Source organism: Choristoneura fumiferana, chromosome 17 (genome assembly GCF_025370935.1).
Source record: "Choristoneura fumiferana chromosome 17, NRCan_CFum_1, whole genome shotgun sequence".
In the NCBI taxonomy this organism is placed as follows: Eukaryota; Metazoa; Arthropoda; class Insecta; order Lepidoptera; family Tortricidae; genus Choristoneura; species Choristoneura fumiferana.
The window spans coordinates 15,062,317-15,085,210 of record NC_133488.1 but is presented as its reverse complement, the minus strand read 5'-3'; the positions used below and the strand labels follow the sequence as shown (position 1 = coordinate 15,085,210).

The 22,894-nt window shown below is 36.0% G+C and overlaps 2 protein-coding genes across 9 annotated transcripts in view; one reads left to right on the top strand and one right to left on the bottom strand.

The window, feature by feature from the left end:
* Positions 1-1,509: 1,509 nt before the first annotated feature.
* On the top strand, positions 1,510-7,940 carry LOC141437049 (prostaglandin reductase 1-like). 2 transcript variants are annotated; one of them, XM_074100252.1, is made up of 6 exons: positions 1,698-2,095; positions 3,612-3,711; positions 4,710-4,898; positions 5,498-5,616; positions 5,734-6,000; positions 7,639-7,940. In XM_074100252.1, the coding sequence occupies exons 1-6, from the start codon at positions 1,990-1,992 to the stop codon at positions 7,866-7,868; spliced, it is 1,011 nt and encodes a 336-aa protein (XP_073956353.1). In that variant the 5' UTR covers positions 1,698-1,989; the 3' UTR covers positions 7,869-7,940. The 2 variants fall into 2 exon arrangements, with proteins under 2 accessions (XP_073956354.1, XP_073956353.1); XM_074100253.1 differs by lacking the exon at positions 4,710-4,898 and having other exon boundaries at positions 1,510-2,095.
* The window catches only part of LOC141437044 (uncharacterized), a 33,240-nt gene continuing 16,681 nt past the window's right edge, over positions 6,336-22,894 (bottom strand). For 2 of the 7 annotated variants that reach the window (XM_074100237.1, XM_074100238.1), the window contains exons 2-4: positions 17,438-17,658; positions 7,974-9,354; positions 6,336-7,453 (exon numbers count right to left, since the gene is read on the bottom strand). In XM_074100237.1, the coding sequence (XP_073956338.1) occupies positions 8,008-9,354; positions 17,438-17,650 (1,560 nt within the window). In that variant the 5' untranslated portion in view covers positions 17,651-17,658 and the 3' untranslated portion in view covers positions 6,336-7,453; positions 7,974-8,007. Of the gene's footprint in view, positions 7,454-7,973; positions 9,355-17,437; positions 17,659-17,932; positions 18,169-22,894 lie in introns of those variants that run through there. The other 5 variants (XM_074100235.1, XM_074100241.1, XM_074100239.1 and 2 more) reach the window with 5 other exon arrangements.

Genomic DNA, 22,894 nt, shown 5'->3' with positions numbered 1-22,894 from the left:
TTTTTTAACAAGTTTTTATTAGGGTTCCGCCAAAGTGGCGAAAACGGAACCCTTATAGTTTCGCCATGACCGACTGTCTGTCCGTCCGCGGGTTTGCTTAGAGACTATCAGTGCTAGAAAGCTGTAAATTTGCACGGATATATATGTAGGTATGTATAGCGACTATGTCGACAAAATAGTAAAAAAATATAATTATATATATATGTATATATATATTAGGTTAGGTAGGTACCTAACCTGGGAAATCCCATGGACGTAAAGTAGGGGTGATTTTGAAAAAAACACTATGGTAGATGGTTGTAAGTATATCAAATTTACAAGGAAATTTATAACGTCTAAGTTTGATTGAGAATTATTAATAGTTTAAGAGTAAATAGCAGTCTAAGGTATAAAATATACTAGTACTAACCTAAACTTATAATAATAATAATATCACGGGACAATTCACACCAATTGACCTAGTCCCAAAGTAAGCTTAACAAAGCTTGTGTTATGGGTACTAAGCAACGGATAAATATAATTATATAGATAGATACATACTTAAATACATATTAAACACCCAATACCCGAGAACAAACATTCGTATTTTTCATACAGATATCTGTCCCGACACGGGAATCGAACCCGGGACCTCAAGCTTCGTAGTCAGGTTCTCTAACCACTAGGCCATCTGGTCGTCAAAACTTGGACGATTTCATACAAAATATAGCAAACTTACTAAACATTACTACCTAGCAAAACAACACTTAACTTAGCAAAACATTATTTGTTTTTTTTCGTAAAGTGTATTCGCTACGGAACCATATCTTGGGTGTGTCCGACACGCTCTTGACCGGTTTTTTCATCATCATCATCATCGGCCTATCTTAGTCCACTGCTGGACATAGGCCTCTCCAGTCGCACGCCACTGAGCACGATCCTCGGCCAGTCTCATCCAGTTCTTGCCATCTAACCTGCGAAGATCATCGCTCCACCTAGTCTGAGGGCGCCCTACGCCACGCTTGCCGATTCGCGGTCTCCACTCAAGAACTCGTTTGCCCCAGCGGTTATCGGTTCTTCGGCTGATATGGCCGGCCCACTGCCACTTCAGTTTGCTTATCCGGTGAGCTATGTCGATGACTTTAGTTCTGTGTCAGACCGGTTTTTTAACTTGCAACTTTCATATTAAGTATACAACTGACGTTTAATTTTAAAGTCGTGGTAGACATGTACAATACAATACAAAGACTCTTTATTGTACACCAGAAATTGTAAGCGATTCAGAAAACAGATACACAGAGAAAAAATTACAAGGTAAGCAATGCGGCCTTATCGCTTAAGAAAGTGCGATCTCTTCCAGGCAACTTTTTTTACAGAAAGAATTATTTCCTTAAGGAAATAGTTTACAACAGCTGGTGCATCAAAAGTAGATCAGAAAATTAAAACGTAACAGAAATACATCTACGAATACATACATAATTATATCGTACCTACATATAATATACGTCTAAAATAAATATAGGCAGTGAGATAAACAGCAACAAATAAATAAATTATCATAAAACTAATTATTACAAGATGACAGATGTACTTTACCTACCTTGATTTTTTTCATATTTTGGCTAATGCATCTACATAACAGCTAGAAAACATTTTCGCTACTAACATAATAGGTAGGTAGGTAGTAGGTAATAAAATACTTAAATAGTATAGCAGAGTATAGCTATTATCTGTGGCGATATCGACGATAATAGGCAAGGCCACGCCCCGGCAAGGCAAGGCATGAGATGAATGAAGTTTGTTTTGTATACGCGTGAGTTAGCCGTGAGCTCGCACGCAGCGCTAGCTAGGTACTATCTTATCTACGTACTCAATAGCATGACATTTAAATAACCAGTTTCTTTAAAGCGACACACACAGTATTATTCATTGTGTTAATAAGACTATACATTGTTTAAGATAATCTTTACAATATTTCAACGTACCTATCCCTTTATACGTTATTAAGCAATGGTTGTAGCAAAGAAATACGTGGTTGTTGCTCCATTTGTAGGAGATCCAAAGCCAAACAACTTCACAATTGTTGAGGAAGAATTGCGGACCCTGGAACAAAACGGTAAGTGATTTTAAAATCGTGCTTATCTTCTAAGTACTTAAGTACACTTAGGGGCTGTTTCACCATCCATTGATTAGCGTTAACTGGCGGTTAGGTGTGATGTTGTCTCTATTTGTTTTGTTCTAATAGACGGAGACGGCATCACATTTAACCGTCAATTAACACTAATCAATGGATGGTGAAACAGCCCCTTATTATTATTATTTTTACCTGCCGGTTAGTTTAGCCATAGATTTAGCATCGGCATAGGTATTCCACATCATGCATGCGTCTGTCTTCTACTAACCTACACTTATCTATCTATCTAATTACACCTATATAACATACCTGGACCCTGTACCACAAAAGTTTCAAGTGCTACATTTCTACCAAATTGTTACGTTTTAAGTACTAAGAGAAACTTAACAATTTTGTAGAATTGTAGCACTTGTAAATTTTGTGGTACAGGGGGCTGATCTACCAGCTGTTGCCCGCGACTCCGTCCGCGTAGAATTCGTTTATCGCTATCCCGCTGGAACTACTTAAGCAGTTTTAAACTATCCTATGTCCTTCCTCGGAACTCAAACTATCTTCATCTAAATCGGTTCAGCGGTTTAGACGTTAAAAAGTGACAAACAATAAATAAACAGACTTACAAACTTTTGCATTCACAACATTAATGGGATATCTAATACTTTAAACGAGCAATTCTTGTATATATAGGTAGTTATTTGTTTATATAAATATTCGGGGATCTCGGAAAGTCGAGTAGATTATGTAAGCGCGGCGCGGACCCTCTTTACAAGCTTTTCTTTAACTTGCCCTGTTTATTTGTTTGTTTGGATCAAATCTTGGAAGCTAAATTTGACCCACTTCGAGTACCTAGTCCGATTGACTTGAAATTTGGCATACCTACTTATGTAAATCTGGTGACAATACATTAATCTGGTAGTGCAATGCTGGTAGACCGGCGAGGATCATTTCCGCTGAACGGAACTTCTCAACGGTTAGAACGGTTAATGGCATTGACTTGAAATTTGGCACGGAAATGTAGCTTGGATGACAATGCAAGTACAGTCAACAAAAGTATTTTTTAATGGACGTTGTGTCAGAATAGACGTTCATTAGGTAGAGTGGCTGTTTGGGTATAGTGAAAGTATATTAGGTGTCCATACATTTTAAAATGATCCTTATGACTTATGATACTGTGGTCACTGTGGGATCAAAGGGTTTGACACTGAACACCCCTCTTATGATAAGTGTTTCACCACAGAATAAGTAATAGTACAAGTAACACTTCGTCTTTTAAATTGTGATCGACAAATGTTTCCATACATGGTACGATGAAAAAAGTGTAACCCAACCTCTGAAATATTTTGGATTTTGGATTTGGACTTTGGAAATATAAAAAAAATCATATAGTCCAGGTTCTATTACATAGTCACAGGTGTAATAACCAGTAAGAATTCGACTACAAATTGTGAAACTTGTCGCCGAGGCTTGATTATAATTTTAATCGTCATTTACATAATTTCAGAATTTTTGGCAGAAGCATTGTACATTAGTGTGGACCCCTATCAGAGGATAAAACTGGGGCACACCATCCCTTACGATATGATTGGAGGCCAGATTGCCAGGTAAATGTGCAATTCCAAATAGCACAGATTTGCTGTAGGTAAGTATGTAAGACCTAAGCGCTAAGCGTTTTATGCTTTATGCTATAAGTATAAACGCTGCGTTAAACACACTATTACTTATTCTGTGGTTTAACGCACATCAATTTTGTATATATCAGAAGCATCAGATTAGTATCAGAAGATAATCTATGCGCTTGCCGCTGCGCTCACCGCGTAAGACAATGTTTGGTAATAAGATTATCTGATGCAAAAATGAAGTGAAGGGTTGAAATTTAATTACTTTGACACAGTTGCTAGGCAATTTATGCTCCTCGTAATGCATGCAATATTGAACGGCTCTGCATGAAAAAGCAATCTTTCGTAAAAGGTTACGAGCAGTTGATATTAAACTATTGTATCTTAGATTAGTTTGTAGGTATGTATATACCTTAATTCTGATAGCGGAGATAATTTTTCAGAACCTTTTGTACATGTGGTTTGTCCTATCATAATACGTTGCGTTTATGTACCTATCAGGCAAGTATAAGCTTGCATTTTGGTTTAGATTAAGGCTGCGATTCCACAAAAGATGTGCGAGGAACGTGTGTTTCCATGAACCAATAGTGTAACGCTTCATTTACCTAACTATCCTCGCACAGCACATCTCTGGTGGAAACGAAGCCTAATAGGTAGGTAGGTACAGTCGAAGATACTGAATTGCGTACCAAGTAAGGTAAATCTTTTCGCTGCAAATGTCACGTAGAAACTCCATAGAAGTGCCAAAGAATACTGGTATTAGATCGTGAAAAGGTCTCAAAATACTTAGTAACTACCCACTTCAGTTTCCTCAACTGTACCTACCTAATTCCAAAAAGCCAGCGAAAAAATTTTCAAAATATCTATTAGATAAAATCGGCAAGTTTTACTGCGGACTAACCATCTCTATGGTCCTATTAATGATCATGATCGTACGTGGTAAAATTGTGGATATACCATAACAAGCATTTGCCTCCATCCAGGGTTATCGAGAGTAAGAACCCTGAGTACCCGGTAAGCGCATTAGTCATGGGTCATTTCGGTTGGCGAACTCATACGATAGTTCACGAAGATAATGCGAAGTCCTGTGGCCAGAAGCCGTACCTTTACCGTTTACCCGACTTCGGCGACTTGCCGGTGTCTCTGGGGCTTGGTGTATGCGGACGAGTTGGGTGAGAGATTTTATTACGAGTAGATACTCTTTCAATTTTCTCTTTCTCGTTTATGAAGCTGCTGAAAATTAGACAGTATACATACCTATAAGCATCATTGAATACTCGGCTTAACAATAGGCTCTTTAACTTCTCTTAGACAGCCATTACTGAAGTGAGATTTAGATGTACCTAAACAGTATTGTAACATGCAGTCTAACTTGGTTGCATGCAACTCCCTAATAAAACTTTACTTCGGACTTCTAGTAGACTCTCGTTCGTAATTCCTTATTTACCGCCCTCAAGACACAATGTACTATTACAGCTGTCAGTTATATGTTTACCTGCGTGAAACATATGAAAGTATTATTAACGCTCAAATTTCACACTACTTGTGAATAATTAAATAGCCTTTTGTGTTAAGAGTCAGCACAGCACGCACCTTATAGTCAATTTAACAAAACAAGGTTGTACCCTAGTTGTACCTACATTATTTAGGTCTTTACGTCCTTACTTACTAAAAATTTTGAGCTATGTGCCCAAGTTTACTGTGATGTATGCTAAACCCTCGAACTATTCTAAATTCGTATCTGGTCCCAGTCTACGAAAATTTGTTCCAGGAACACTGCATATTTTGGTTTAACTGACATTTGCAAACCCTCACCAGGAGAGACGGTTGTGGTCTCGGGCGCAGCAGGAGCGGTCGGCTCTCACGTGGGACAAATAGCTAAAATCTTAGGTAAAATAAAACAGTTTTCATAAAGTGGTGGCCCCACTGAACACAAGAGGAGGCTGTTGTTTTAGGCGAGTCTTTTCACCCTAGGGGTTATCCTAAACTTTTATCCCTTATTTTCAGGTTGCCGAGTAATTGGTTTCGCGGGTACCGATGATAAATGCCAGTGGTTGTTAAACGAGGTCGGGTACGACCATGCGGCCAATTACAAGACTGTTAATATCGCTGAATACTTGAAACAACAAGCTCCAAGCGGCATCGATTGTTATTTTGACAATGTGGGTGGAGAACTAAGCTCTATAATCATATCCCAAATGAACGAGTTCGGCAGAGTCGCCGTTTGTGGGGCTATATCAGGCTATAATGAAACTGATCCTGAGAAACGTAAAGGTAAAGATAGTCTTTGTTATAATTAATTGCCTTACTCGTTTATACGAACTTATAGTATGTATGTACATCAAAATAATTAAGAATAATTTACTAGGTACAAAACACCAACGGTTACAATTTCCATAATATGCATCATTATTCCGAATTTCTCAATGCAATTTTAAGCAATGGCGACTGATTTTTTTAAAAGAAATAATAGTACATTACTGCAGAGGCCGTGAAAGAAAGGCTTGCAGGCCGAGTAGGTATGTATAGACGAGGCTGGCATGTTCTTTCACGCCGAGGCTTGTATATAGTGCTTTTCTCAAACATGCACTAAAAGAAATAAAAAGTCCTAGAAATCAATGTTTTATTCGTAAGACAACTAAAATTGTACCAGACTCAAATTATACTATAATATATAATATAATAATACCATCTATATAAGTGTTTATTTCATTCTAACATGATTTTTAAAACGTTAAACTAATCCCAATAAAATCAAATTGCTATAAAACATCTAGATATAACGGACTGCAAGAATAAAAAATCACGTTTCTAAACGAAACTTTTGAAATGACAATGGAACTTACTTGCAAAATGGCTAAAGCCCAAGTCCAGTCAATCAAAAAAAAAAGACAATGACACTTGTAAATTTTCCCGCCAAAACTTTTTTTTATTGTGTTTGCTGTTCGGCTTTTAGGGCCATTATACACGAACTGCAGGCCATTTAATCAGCTACATTAATACTTTATAATGTAAATTAAATTGTAATTTGACGTAAAACGCGTCGGCAATATTTATATATTTACATATAGAATATTCCTAGTCCTGTGAATTTATTCAGTAACTAATAAATTAACCATAGAAATTCAGATTATTAAGTTCAAGTCGTGTATAAATGGCCTTTATCGTGGATATTTGACGTTTTGCATTGAAACAAAAGACTTGTCTTGCAGGCCTAGGCCGGCAACAGTACATTTTGGAACACAACATAAACATACATAGCATGTTTGAGAAAAATACAATTATGTACTAACATGACATGACTAAAATTAATAAATAAATAACATAACTCAACCTTACTTAAATTATTCACAAAATATACATATTATTGATAAAAAAGTACTTATCAGACGTCATTTCTTGTATCAAAGTTAGCGGATAACACTTTGAAGCCGGAAATCGTCAGGTTCGTGTTCGGCTTAATTTAGCAGCGCTGCGCTGAGCGCAAATCTGACATTAGGTATATACTGAACAGCAAAAAAATCCTCAAATGTATGCATAGGTAATTGTATGTAGAGTGGACCAAATTTTGTGCCGTTGAGTATATTTTATATCTCGTGAACGAAGTTTTGATTTACGATTTTAACTCCGGCATTCGTCATGGGTGTCGTTTTTGACTTATTTAGCAGCACTGAACAGCGGCAGCGTCACCAACAACGATTTCTAGCCTCAAAATGACATGCGCCATCTGGAATCCAAAAAATAATGTCAAATTCACACTCAGCGCTTTTTGTTTTAGATCTCAAGAGGTGACTTAAATTAAAACTACATAATTAATTTAATTACACATAAATTGATAACTAATATTGATGTCCAACCAAACTAATTAATGTTTTTTTATGATTAATAATAATACTTAATTTGTTTTCACAGGCACGTTTCTACAACCCTATATTGTTGGAAAACAATTGAAAATCGAAGGGTTTCTAGTTAACAGGTATGCCGATCGCACTACAGAAGGCATACGTCAAAACTTGCAATGGGTCAAAGATGGCAAACTGAAATATAGGGAACATATTTTTAATGGATTTGAATCAACAGTTACAGCTTTTATAGGTCTGTTCAATGGTGCTAATACGGGGAAAACTATTGTGAAGCTGTGAAAGTCATCTTACAGTAGCCATATGTGATATATATCTATGAAAGACATCAATAAATAATAATTAAGTAATCAATACACATTTTTTATTATGAAATGAAACACTTACAGGCACTGAATACAAAAGTTCTCCATCTATCTTATCACCTGCGTCTTCTCCTTTTAAGTGAGTCTGGTTCAGGGTTGGCATTTGGTTTAAACTTATTTATAAACAGCTCTTCATAAACTATACTATTTGTATCAGGTGTTAAATATTTTTTAATTTCTTTGTAAAGATGTCTCTTATGCGCTTCATGTTGTAACTTGGTACGTTTTATAGAAAATGAAGATGTAGGCGGATCTTCTGTTTGAGGCTCGAATGTTCTTTTCAATGCCATAATTTTTTGAGTATTTTGATCTATTTTACTCATCAACAGATTTTCCATGCGATTCATTCTCGACTCCAAGTAGGAAATGATATAATCGCAATTGTTTGGCAGGCTTAAGTCTTTGGAAAGTGAAGATGCCACAGTCTCATTCTCGGGTTGCTTTTTTCTAGAGATACTTCTAGTTTTCTTCTTTGAAGAATCTTCTATATCTAACTGATTCAGACCTGCTTCTATAATATCTTTTAATTTCATATTGAACTTACGCTTTGCATTTATAGCAGCAAGTCTTTCTGCTGAAAGTTTCTTTTGAGTAACAACAGGCTGAACAGGTTCTGATATTGGTTTGTTAATGTTATTTTCAACTGGTACTTTTAATAATGAGGGTGGTTCAACTTCTTCAAGATCAACTTTCATTTCAAACTTACGGGGATCCATGTTGCTTATAATTTCAGGAAGATTTGTTTCATTCTCTGTATTGCATTGCAACGGTACAATATTTGATTGGTTTTTAGGTTTTAGTTTATTAACATTCAGAACCATAGAAGGTGATACTATTTCAAATGATGCATTTGAAAGTGGAACAGGAATCTGTTTTTCGGGTTCAGTAATTTTTTTCTCAGATATAATTTTTATTTTATTGTTTCTCCTCTGCACTGGTTGTGGAATGGGTTTTACAGTTGCTATTTCATTAGCAATTGTTTGTGCAGGTGGACATGGTTCAACTATAATTTCATGTGTAAACATACCATTTTCAGTAGCCTTATTGGGTTCAATAATATTATTGCTATTAATTCTCAGTTTCTGTAACACTTGTTTACTGTTACTGGTAATAGTAATAGGTTCTGTAGCAATCTTTATTTCTGTAAGTTTTTTCTTGTCTTCAACCTCCATTTTGCACACATCATTTAGAAGAGAAGTCTCTTCAGAGTTTGTCAAAAAATGTGCATACTTTATATTGTAATTTGCTTTTCTGTCTGGGATATATTCATCATTTTCAATATCTTCATAGACTAATGGATATACACCTTGCGTTTCCTTGGGCATTCCAGAATCATTGAACTTACTGGAATCACAGAATGGGCCATCTTCTGTAGGAACTGCTTGCAATTTTAATTTATCTTTCTGAAAATCAATTAAAAAAAATGAATGGCAGTCTTGCCATGAATTGAATTGAAAACTATAATTTGTGTTTTGTTCTTCATTATAACTTAATATTGTTAATATTAATGAGGGCCAAGGCAGGTGAATTTTTTTTATCTAATAATTCTTAAAAACTGAAAAGGGGAGTTAAAAACACATATAAATATCTAAAATATGCTGCCAAACTAGTTTGTTGACAGAGCATTGGTATAGTGAGTCTTTGTTGTTAGTCTTGCTTTCCATTAACTCATTTAGTTACTTAACAAATCATAAAACATATCCCATATTTTATTACGGACCATGTTTTTTTTATGTTACAAAATTTCATCAAAAACACCAATTTTCACATTTTTAAAATAAGTAAGAATTAAATTGTCATAGTATAATTTTCATCTAACTAGAAAATCCCTCAAGTTTATCCTCACAGCTTTTTTAGTTTAGCATACTATAACTATCATTGAAAAAAAACGATAAAAAAAATGCTGATCCCAAAAAAATTCCTAATGACCTCATTTAGTCGGCTGAAGAGGAGTGCCACCCAAGACCTATTGAAATAATATAGTACATATGCATAGAAGAGGTGCGTCACTAGTTGTGCACCATCCGGGCCAATGCACACTTATGCACTAGACCTCCTGCTGAATATTCCAGAGACAGACATAGACCAATATTGATAAAAAATACAGCCAAATTGATAACCGCCTCCTTTTTTTGGTGTTGGTTAAAAAAAACAAAAAATGTGTAGACAGATAGACAGCATCCTGGATAAAAACAGCTCTCAATTTTGTGACGACCAGATGGCCTAGTGGTTAGAGAACCTGACTACGAAGCTTGAGGTCCCGGGTTCGATTCCCGTGTCGGGGCAGATATAATATAAATGTCGGGGCGGATGTTTGTTCTCGGGTCTTGGGTGTTTAATATGTATTTAAGTATGTATCTATCTATATAATTATATTTATCCGTTGCTTAGTACCCATAACAACACAAGCTTTGCTAAGCTTACTTTGGGACTAGGTCAATTGGTGTGAATTGTCCCGTGAAAAAAAAAATACATGAAAGAAATATTTCCAAATTTTTCCTGTTTTGCCCTCCTGTAAATGCAACCAAAACATCGAATCGCTATGATGGACTGCATTTTGAAACGAATAAATCAACAAAGCAATCTAAACCACCACCAATCATTCTCTATGGAATTGAAGACCTAAAAGAATTAACATAACTCTGAGAAACAGCAGTCAAGAAGGATCAATTTACATATAAAATTGTTGGAAGAACGCAGCTTAGAATTAGTACTGCAGATGTAGAGGTCTATAAAAAACTTATCTCCCTGGTAAGAGAAAAAGGCCTGATGGCACATTTTTACCCGGAAAGACCCAGACAAGACAGGAAAGACAATAGATGTTTCCGAATTGTAATAAAAAACTTACATCCATCTATACCAGTAAACACTATCAAAGAAGATATACTCGTAGAGGTAACAGAAAACACAGTAGTAGGAGAGATAATAAATGCAAGGCATGGACCAAACAAGAACCCTACATCTACCTTCTTTGCTAACCTGGTTAGTGGTCCCCAAAATAAGGCTATGAAGGATCTGAAATGTATCTATCACCAAAGAGTCACAATAGAAGAACCAAGAAAAAAGGAAACAATTGTTCAATGTCAGAGATGTCAACAGTACGGTCATACCAAGAATTATTGTATGAGACCATTCGGGTGTGTAAAATATGGGCAATCGCACAAGACATCCGAATGTGAAAAACGTGAACTGAGCACTCCAGCACGTAATGGAATGGACCAGTAATAGACCACACCCAACTAATTACAGGGAGTGTGAGGTCTATAAGATATATAAAAAAATCGATAAAACATCATCAAATGCCTAATTATGAAACTGAGCACATCCAGGCAACAACAATAACCGTTCATAAAAAAACTGGAGACATCAATGTGTCAGCAGTGAACTGCCCACCTAAACATAAAATGACCGAGTCAATGTACTCCGATTCCTTTGACACTGGGACACCGCTATATTGTGGGCGGATATTGGAATGCTAAACATACTTCCTGGGGCTCCAGATTGACGAATGTCAGAGGCAATCAGTTGAAAATGAGCATAGATAAAAACAAATTGAGCACCATATCCACTGGAGAACCAACTTATTGGCCAACTGATACCAAGAAGGTAATAAATTTAGAATAAGGTTATAGATTTCTTTCTTGCCAAAGGTCTAACAAGGTGGTATATTAAACCTGAGTCTTGTTAAGACAGTTCTTCAGATCGCACTCAGCACCGGCTTTTGACAGTCAGTAGGTACCAACCTTATAGAGGTGTCAAGACCAATAAGGCTGTGTAACAAATATACAGACTAGAACACATTTCGAGAGCACATTGAGGAATGCATAAATATGAGAATGGCCCTTAAAGCACCTGAAGATGTAGATGAAGCAGCTAAATATATAACGACGCTCATACAAGAGGCATGCTGGATAAGTACTCCTGAAATCCAGACCCGCGGCAATGGTGAAGTAAATAACTATCCTCTAGAAATTAAAAGAGCTGTTTTGCTGCGTTTTGAGCTTGCTGAGGATAAAGCTAATTTAAACAGGACTGGAGAAAATCTCCAAGTCAATATTGCGACTGGCATGAAAACTCATTTCAAGAAAAGCTAGAAAACCTAACTGCAACAGAGTCTACAAACTATTCGCTATGGAAAATAACCAAAGGTTTTGACAGACCACAGGCAGCTAAACCACCCTTGTCGTGCGCTGAAGGATGGGCTAGAAAACCACAGCAAAAAGCAGACTTATTTGCTGAACATCTAGGAAAAGTGTTTCATCCAAACAACTCTTTAGATGATGACTTCGATGACCAAGTAGATGCAACTCTAAACCAGGACTTCCAAATGGATCCACCGCCAAAACCTGTGTCAGTACGGGAAGTGTGGGGAGTAATAAAGGAGCTTAAGGATAAAAAAGCGCCGGGTTTTGACCTAATAACCAAAGAAATTATTAGACAACTACCCAGAAAAACTATAACTTTCATCACAACAGTGTATAATGGGATATTAAGAGTTCAATATTTTCCTGCAATATGGAATGTATCCCAAATAATCTATACTATCTATACTAATATTATACTATTCATTTATTCAATAATAATCATTAAAAAAAAGTGTAACATTACAGGTGAAAACCCAAGTCATTTTTTTCCACATTAAAAATACCAAACAAATTTCAAACAAAAATAAATTTAAATAGAATACAAAAGAAAAAGACAATTGAAAATTAAATTACCAGTCACCTAATAACAATAATAATAAGAAGTATTATTATAAGATCACAGCAGTAGGTACTAAATAAGTATACGAAAAAAATATTAACTATGGCTAAAAAAAGCAAATGTGCCATAGTGCTATGCACAAATTTGACCTAGTCCCAAACTAAGCAAAACTTGTGCTATGGATACTAGAGGCAACGGAAAAACATACTTATATAGATAAATACATATTAAACATCCAAGACCCGAGAGCAAACATTCGTACTATTCATACAAATATCTGCCCCGGCCGGGAATCGAACCCAGGACCTCAAGCTTCGTAGTCAGGTTCTCTAACCACTTAGCCATCCGGTCGTCTAAACGTGTCTGTCTATTTGCTCGTTTGCCATCCAGTCAAATAAAAAAAAATAAAAAATAGAACTAGACTGTTGAGTAAGGCTCTCGCACAGCCTCATGCACTCCCGCTCGATTACCGTCCATAGCCATCCGCAAATAGGTCTCACGAAAGTCGCGCAGCGCCGAGGGTATTAAGACAGTGCAGCGCACGGCACACTGGAGAGTTGCGACGCGAAATTGTACGCGAGAAGGGAACCGCGAATAAACGCATCCGATCGCTGCGAAATCGTGTCTTTTGGTCGGGAACAAACAAACGACACACCTCACCAAATAGGACGGGGCAGTCGAGACGGACAATTGTGATGACCTGGTCAAACAGCCTGCGCGTAGCCAGCGAGTTAAAGCCGAGGGTTCACTGGAGATAGGCGGTAGGGTACAGAAAGGGATAATGCCCATGGCCTTTTTTATAAAGAAAGCGCAGGAAACGTTTTTGAACTCGCTCGATCATCAAAGCGTACGTCGATTCGTGAGGGTTCCACACGCACGAGCTCGCCTCCAACTTGGATCTCACAAGTGCCGTATACAAGAGCCTGATGGCGCACATGCATGTGCAGTCCTCACAGTTACGGGTGATAAATCCCAATCTCTTGAACCCCTCTCCAACCAGATAGCGCATGTGATCGTGGAAAGTGAGTTCAGGATCAAACATCACTCCCAAGTCCTTTATCGACTGAGTACGAGCAATGGGCACACCATTTATATTATATTGAGTCAATATTGGCCGCTTCGCCCGAGTAAAGCTCAGAACAAAGCACTTCGATGCGTTCACGCACAGAAGATTTGCAACACTCCATCGATGGACGGCATCTAAGTTGCGTTGCATGCCCTGACAATCCTGTGGGTCTCTGATTTCCACTATTATTTTAACGTCATCAGCATACAATAAATAAATATATCTATACTAATACTAATATAATATTATAAAGAGGAAGCTTTGGATTTTTGGATGTTTGTTACGAATTAACTCAAAAACTAATGGACCGATTCTTTCATTATTACAATGCTAAATTATTCCAAAGTGCAGGATATTTTTTTTTCTGGCTCGCGCGGTTTGCGCATCCGCCACAGATGCGTAAAGGTAAGGAAACGAAATCAATAGAAAATACGGGATAAATTAAATGATAAATTAAATTAAGTGAGATGAGGAATACATATTTAAATTTTAATATCATTATTATTTATAAATATGTTCAATAAGTTATATATAGTTGTCATTAGAGGCTAAAAGGACAGAGATGGACGTAGGTAATGGGACTTTGTAGGATATAAGCTGTTCATAAAGGTAGGAGTTGTCATGGAGAGGACATGAGAGAAATATATGATTAGTGTCTGCAATGCCCAAGCCACACTCACAAACATCAGACTCGACCAGTTTAAATTTAGCAAGGTTGGCGGCCATAGGCTATATTTATTAACAGAAAAAACCGGCCAAGAGCGTGTCGGACAGGGTTCCGGGAAGATAGGGTTCCGTAGCCATTACGAAAAAAATCAAGTAATATTATGTGCGTTATAACACAATTAAAACACTTACTACAGCCTTAAAATCTATTACCAGAAAAAGAGCGTATCTTCACGGCACTTACGTTCTTTTGTTGAGAAGCTCAGTTTTTCGGCAATAAATCAAAAACGGTATATCCGATCATGTTGAAACCAATTTTCGTTAAAAGTATTTATTAAGCGTTACCTTTCCATATTTTTTGGACAAACGGTTTACAAGATAGATGGGAGGGGAGGAGGGGACACAATTTTTGCTACTTTAGGAGCGATTATTACCGGAAATCTTCACTTAATCAAAAAAGTTTTTGAGAAACCTTACTATCTATTCAAAAAAGCTGTCGAACTATGTGCCACACGTTGATGCGAGTTAATATATATATTTTTTTTCAATTTCTGCTCCGTGTATGGAGTGCCCCCCCTATACATATTTATTTTTGTAATTTAACTACAAAACTAAATAGCGGCTTTGACAAGACATCTGTACTCCAAATTTCATTGCTATAAATCTTGTAGTTTTCGAGTAAAATGCCTGTGCCTGTGACATAGGGACGGACGGACAGACACACTATAAGGGTTACGTTTTTCCATTTTGGCTCCGGAACCCTAAACATTACGGTTCCGTACTTAAACTACAATAATGTATGTAACTCAAAGTGCAAAAAAAAAGTTGCCATAAAACATCTTTCATCGCATGCGCTGTAGAAACTATTGATTATGGAACAAAAAATTGTTTTACGATATTGAAGAATACATCAAGATCTACAAAAAACTTCGCGATGCCATATTATGTCCAACTATTGTAGTTATGTCACTATATCTACGTTTTTACATTTTAAAAGTTGACAGAAATGACGACTAAAATCAGACCATGTTATCCATACCTTTGTATTAATCCTTATCCAAATAAATAATTTTATATTCAAGACGGCTTCAAAACCCGTAGATTACTTTTTGAATTATTCAAATCGGACATTCCATTCAAAAGATATTACGAAATAAAAATCTCAATCTAACGAAAAAATGCATTTACTCTACTTGACGCGCCCCGGCTTCGTGCGTGTTTGGTGTAGTTTTTGAGAAATTGAGCTGAAAAATGTGTGTGAACTGCCCTTGATTAGAGACCTTTTTAGAGTTCTGTGCCCAGTCTCGTTTTTTTTTTTTTGCCCATGCGAAGCCGGAGCGGGTCGCTAGTGATTATTTATAAACATGGAAAACCACCTAGTGACGTTACATCATATAGACCTAATAAGCTTGCTCCCGATATTATCCAAAATTTTTCGAAAACTTCTTCGGCGAATAATTCCTATTCTAACAGAAAAAGGCATCATACCCAGCCATCAATTTGGATTTAGACAGAAACACTCCACTGTGGAACAGGTCCATAGAGTCTGCGACAAGATAAGAAAGACTTTGGAAGAAAAAGAATACTGCTCTGCAGTTTTTTTGGATATACAGCAGGCCTTTGATAAGATCTGGCACAGGGGCCTGCTGTTGTAAAATTAAAACTTGCCTTCCACACAGCTACTTTTTGATATTTAGTTCTTAGCTTTCGGGAAGATTGTTCCAGGTCAAGGAAGGTAAAACCACATCAACTTTTTATGAAATACAAGCTGGCGTACCCCAGGGATCAGTGTTGGGCCCAGTGCTATACACTATCTTCACAGCTGACCTCCCCTGCTTGAATGCCTTAACTATAGCTACATTTGCCGACGACACCGCAATCCTGGCAAGTAACAAGGACCCAATAATAGCCTCAAAAATCCTGCAGGCAGGCCTCGACGAGACAACTAAATGGCTTTGAAACTGGCAGGTCAAGGCTAGTACCTCGAAATCGGTGCAGGTTACTTACACCCTATGCAAAGGAAATTGCCGGAAATTTCCCCTCGGTGAAACTAGAAAATGCCACCCTTCCACACCAGAACTCTGTCAGATACCTTGGTCTGCATCTGGGCAGGCATATGACATGGAATAGCACATCAAGAAGAAACGAGATGAACTAAATATTAAATACAAATGCTTCCAGTGGTTGCTGGCCGAAACAGCAAACTGTCAGTAGACAATAAATTACTAGTATACAAAACAACCCTAAAACCAGTATGGATGTACGGCTTTCAACTGTGGGGTAGTGCTTGTAACTCCTCCATCATGCAAATGCAGAGAATGCAGAATGTAATTCTTCGAACAATCAGCAAGGTTCCCTCCCTGGTATGTGACTAATGCTGAGGTCCATAAACATCTGGAAATGCCCACAGTGAGAGAAAAAATCACTAGCATTAAGCCTAGATACAGGGGACGGCTCGAGACCCACCCCATTACCCTTGCACGACAGCTCACAGTTACCCGCTACATTAAAATCCTTAAAAGAAAAGACATTCTATGATGCAATGAATTATGAGTAAATATGTCATCGCTGGGGGACGCACTCTGAATGAGAGAAGCATGCACCCTATATCTGCTAAAAGTGATTGCACTGATTGCAGATAATAATAACAAAAAAAAAAAAAACCTACTAGGTTATGTTTTAAGATTGTGTAAGTAAAGTATAAGTAGGACAACAATTCAATTGAGGCATACTTATTTAAAGCAACGTGGGTCAATCAACTTTTAACTGAATGTTATTTTATTTTATATGTATGTTATTTAGTATAACTCAGGAGACATGATACACTCTAAAAATGTTTGCAATGTATACTTTAGAATGCTTTGAAGATGAGCCACAAAAGCATTGCTTTAAAACTGTCACAGCATCTAACTTTTAGTGAATTTCTTCCCTATAAAATAATACTTTTTATAAGTAACTCGGGAGACATTACTATGGCAACAAACTACACTAAAAAGTTGATTGGCCTTAATGATACTATGTATGAAACATGTAATTAGGCGGATACTTACAAATGGATTCATAAAACAATCATTTGCAAAATGGTGCTGACATATAACACGGTTTTTCAACTGTGACACCTTTAAGTTGAGGAACTCGTATCTGCCAGCATTTGTTAGCCATTGGTGACACCGTACTTTGTCAAATACTGGGTAGTGGAAGAAGTGTGTCTTCCCGTCAGACCTAACAGTGCAGTTTCGATATGTACACCGGCAACCTCCCATGTTGATAACTGAAAATATAGGTATGAGTATTTTTAGCCATGTTCATGTTAAATGCTGCAACTTAAAATAAATAGCTAAGCAAGGCATTTCTAACTTCTAATTTTGATAACTATAATGAAAGCTGAAATAGTATCTATCGTATCATACGGCTTTAAGACTTCTACTCTACATCATGGAACAATCAAAGGTAAATTTCGTTACTTGCTTATTCACAAGTCTGTTAAACAAGTAAAATAAAAGATTAAAAAATAGCAGTTATTCGTTGATGCAAATAGGCCTTACCTAATAGTTACAAGGAATTGGCATAAAAACACAGCATTGAATGTAAAATTGTACCAAACAATCGCGATTCTCTCTTGTAAACTTAAGTAATTATTTAAATTACAGTAAATAGCGTCCTTTCCACTCTTACAATAGATAAAAGATTCTCTTATTAGTCTGTGATGTAAAGAAACTGACCAAAATCACCCAAAAAGCGAAAACTGACTACTTGATTGTGTTTGACTGTCAGTCGTGTCATCTGTCAATTGAGTCTTTTTTTTTTTTTTTTTTTTTGGAGATTGTGGCTTGGTAACGAGACCTTTAAGCCAAGTCTTTATTTTAGAAGTCTTGTTTTTGATCACTTGAATTCACTTATTTCACTATATTTTTCCAATTGTATTTTTAATATATTTGTAGAGAGGAACGAAGCAATTTGTGTTTTTCAATAGGTCAGTGAGGCGGCGGGAGGATTCTTCAGCTTGATTTATTTCGCTGGCAAGTATCAGTCTGTCTAGTGCATAGCTATGACATTTGAATATAATATGGTCTAGGTCTCCAACGGCGTTATTGCACGCAGAACAAATATTAGTGTTAACAATACCGAGCCTGTACAAGTGGAATGGTGCATTGCAATGACCAAACCGAAGCCTGTTTATGATAGTTATAAAATCCCGACTGGCAATCTTCAAATCATGGTACCACGGCTTGACGGGTAAATCAGTTTGAATATTTCCGTACCATTTTCCTTTCTCTTCTTGATCTTTCTTCCACATGTCTGTCCAGTATCTTCTTACATCTCTGCGAAACGTACTATTAAAGTCGGTCAGAGGGACGTGCACTATATTTTGTACATCCAACATATTTAATCCTTTGAAAGCAGTCTGGTCTGCGATTTCGTTACCAGTTATTCCTTTATGAGAAGGAATCCACATAAAGGATACTTCGATCTGTTTTAGGGAGAAGCTGTACAAAATATTCCTAATTTTGTATAATAAATAATTAGTTTTGTAATGTATTTTGAAATTTTCTAGCGATTTAATTACACTAAGTGAATCAGATAGTATTAGAAAATCCTTATAATTATTTACACATGAGATACGTTTAAGCGCTTCAATAATAGCGTATGCTTCTGCAGTGAATATGCTACAATTGTTGTCTAGTACAAAACTTTGAGAAAACTTAATTTGCGGATCATATACTGCACTACGAACATACCCCTCACCCTTACTGCCATCAGTATAGAGAGTATAGTATTTACTGTTTTTGTGTAGAAATTCTAGAAGCTCCTGATTACTATGAACTTTATCACTGATAACTGAAATTTCAAAGGCCACACTGGTAAATGGAAATGAGTAGCAAGGAGAAATACTACTAGTGTAAATTTTAGAGCAAACATTTTTAATTTCCAGAATGATGTTACTGAGCTTGGGTGACTTACAAGCCAGAAGATCACTGCTAGACAGCAGTGGAGCTGCGATTGCCCTTTGGCCAGGTAATATACTTTCTATAACTAAATTATTATTTTGTGAAATAATCTTGGCACAAAATCTCATGAACAACAATAATCTTCTAAGGATGAGTGGCATTGTAGCAGTTTCCACTTCCATTGCTCTAACAGGTGTAGAGCACATGGCACCTGATATTACTCTGATAGCTTTGTTCTGTAAAATATCTAGTTTTTTAGTGTGTGAGCTATTTATATAAGCAAAACAACTATAGTCAAAGTGGCTTCTTACAATAGCTTTGTACAAACAAGATAATGTTTGGGGATCAGCGCCCCATGTTACTCCAGCTAGGCATTTCATAATGTTAAATCCTTTTAATGCATTGGATAATATATATTTAATGTGCATTTCAAAAGTTAGTTTAGTATCAATTACCACTCCTAAAAACTTATGTTGGGGAACATTTGGAATGATCTCATCATTATAAGTTATAACATCAGTTGGATTGTCTTTTGTAAACAATAATACACTACTCTTAGAAGGGTTAATTTTCAATTTTAGTATGTTGTTATAATAAGAGTGCAGATCTTTGAGGGCTTTATTAACATAGTTAATAGCTTGATCAATATTATAATTAATGCTGTATATGACTAAGTCATCAGCAAATTGTAGTACCTTAACATTATTCATATTTACATATTTACAAATTTCACTTGTATATAAGTTATACAGCAATGGAGATAATGTGGCTCCTTGCATTGTACCTTTGGATACAGTTCGAGGTCCATACATATTATTGTTATGTCTTATATACAAAGTCCTATCTGTTAAAAAGTTATAAATCCATTTGCACAATAAGCCAGGTATTTGTAGGCTAGACATAACTTGTACAAGAATTGAGGGACTTACATTATCAAAAGCGCCTTGTACATCTAAGAAAACACAAGCAACACTAGATTTATTACATTTTGCATTTTTCAGGTCTTCGATGAGAGAGACAAAGCTGTCGGCACAACTTCTTCCGCGACGGAAACCATACTGAATTGGAGGGATAACGGAATTGGCTTCTATAAAATAGTCGAGCCGGGTTTTAATCATATTCTCAAAGATTTTACCTAAGCATGAAGACAGAGAAATTGGGCGATAAGAAGTTGCGTCTTCAGGTGGTTTTCCTTGCTTATGTATTGGAATGACACATTGTGTTTTCCATGACTGTGGTATGATTTGCAGTACCCAAAGGGAATTAAGGATATTTAGAAATAGCTTTTGAACTGAAAGATCCAAATTCTTAATCAGTATATAAGGAAAGTCATCTAGACCAGGCGTTGTATTTTTACGAGACTGTAAACTGTGGATGAATTCTCTCCATGAAAAAGGATCAAGCAAAAACTTGGATGAATCGCGATTGTTGTTAAGGCAAAAATAATTTTCAAGATTCTCAGTGGAATTGTGATTATCATTGTTTGTTAATTTATCCAGTAAAGGGCCAATAAATTCATCATTAAGAGATTTATTAGTAGTTTTAATTCTTTTAAACATTTTAATATATTTCCAAATTAAACTAATAGGGGTAGTTCTGTTAAAACTGCCACAAAGCCTTCTCCAACTACACTTTTTTTCTTCTGCTATTGTTCTTTTTTTAATAGCATCTAGTTTTTTGTATTTAATGAAATTTTCTACACTAGGATTGTTTCTATAGAATTTTAATGCTTCATATGAATCAATGACACTTTGTTCGCATTTACTGTTCCACCAAGGTGCAGGAGGCTTACTTCTAAAGTTAGAAGTTTTAGTAAATTTAGGAATGCAATTTAATTTTAGAGAGTTAAGCTGCGAACAGAATTGGTCATAAGTCTTGAGTGGATTTTGAGCATCTAACACTATATCTTTAAAATATTCTTTAGAAAGTTCACAGTACTTTTTCCAGTCAGTTTTATTGTATAGAAACTTTTCCATTGGGGCATTAATTTGATATTTATCAACGGACATTATAATATTTGTTATAGTAGGAAAATGGTAGCTACCCATGTTGTCATCGCTTACAGACCACGCGCAAAGTGGTGCTATATTCGGACTTGTGAAACTGATGTCTATTGCAGAGGGGTTGCAATTAGGATAATTTATTGTAGTAAAGTTACCATCATTAAGGATACACAAATTTAAATCGTCGATTAAATCGAATAATTGTTGACCGCGACCTTTTGTAGATACGCAGCCAAAGGCAATATGATGTGCGTTAAAATCTCCTGATACAAAGATTGGTTTAGGTAAATTATTTATTATGCTACGTAATCTATCTATTCTTATATTTCTGTCTGTTGGAGGCCAGTACACGCATAAAATGGTAAGGTCACCACTTTCTGTAGAGATTGATATTGCTATAGATTGAATATCTTCGTAAAAAGTAGTTTGTAGAGGCTTGTACTTAAATGATGGCTTTATTAAAATAGCGACACCGCCATGACCATTATCAGCATTGCGAAAATGTAAATTGTAATTTGGTGTGTTGGGGCGCGGGGAGGATTATATTTTTATTATTTAATATTAAATGGGAGAGAAATTAAACACGTCCTTGCAGTTCCTTGTCAGTCGTCCAACGACAATCATTTTATTTTTTTAATAAACCTCTCTGGACCATAGACAATATTACATGCCCTTTCTTAAAGAAAAAAAAATAAATTTTGACATAAATGACATTTCAGTGACATTTCCATATTTATCATTTTGACATTGTTTATTAATATTTAAATTATAAATTTGATTATTCAATTAATTACAATACAATTAAATTCAACATCTTACTATTGTTAATAAGAGTTTATAAAATAAAATAATACATGTCACAATTTTAAATTAAATTATCAGTGTTCACATCGTCATATTTAGTGTTTTTAGTTATATGCTGTTATGTAATTTTACAATAAAATATAGTCACAAATCCAGTTTCTTTGTTTGTTTTAATAATCTTCCTCTAGAGCTATACCTCAACTCAGGAGTATTGCTACTGACCGCAATATCCATCATTTCAGGTAAGTTTTTTATACTACTAGAGTTAGAGTTTGACTGTATATCTGATGGAGACATGACTAATTGATTTTCAGATAAAAATTGGATATCTTGACCGTCCTCATTGACTTCTATAAATAATGGAGACTGTAAAGTATCAGACTCGAAACACGAGCTAGACATTGGACTTATGATTGAATGATTATTTGACAAATTATTTTGATCACTTGACGGACTCAATACATTATTATCATTCGATGGACTTTGTACATTTTCCTCATCCAAAGAACTTATTATATTATTTGACTGACTCGACTCGACAGACATAAAAGTATCATTCATAGAATTAGTCTTGGAATGATTACTTTGACTTTCATTTATATAATTTGACACTTGATTTTTAGCATTAATTAAATAGTCTGGAATAAAATAATGATATCTCACATTATCCTTCCCCTTCAAATAATTTTCATACTGACTTGAACATTGACTTTTAGACTCAATTTCATCATTTGACTTTGACTTATGTTTA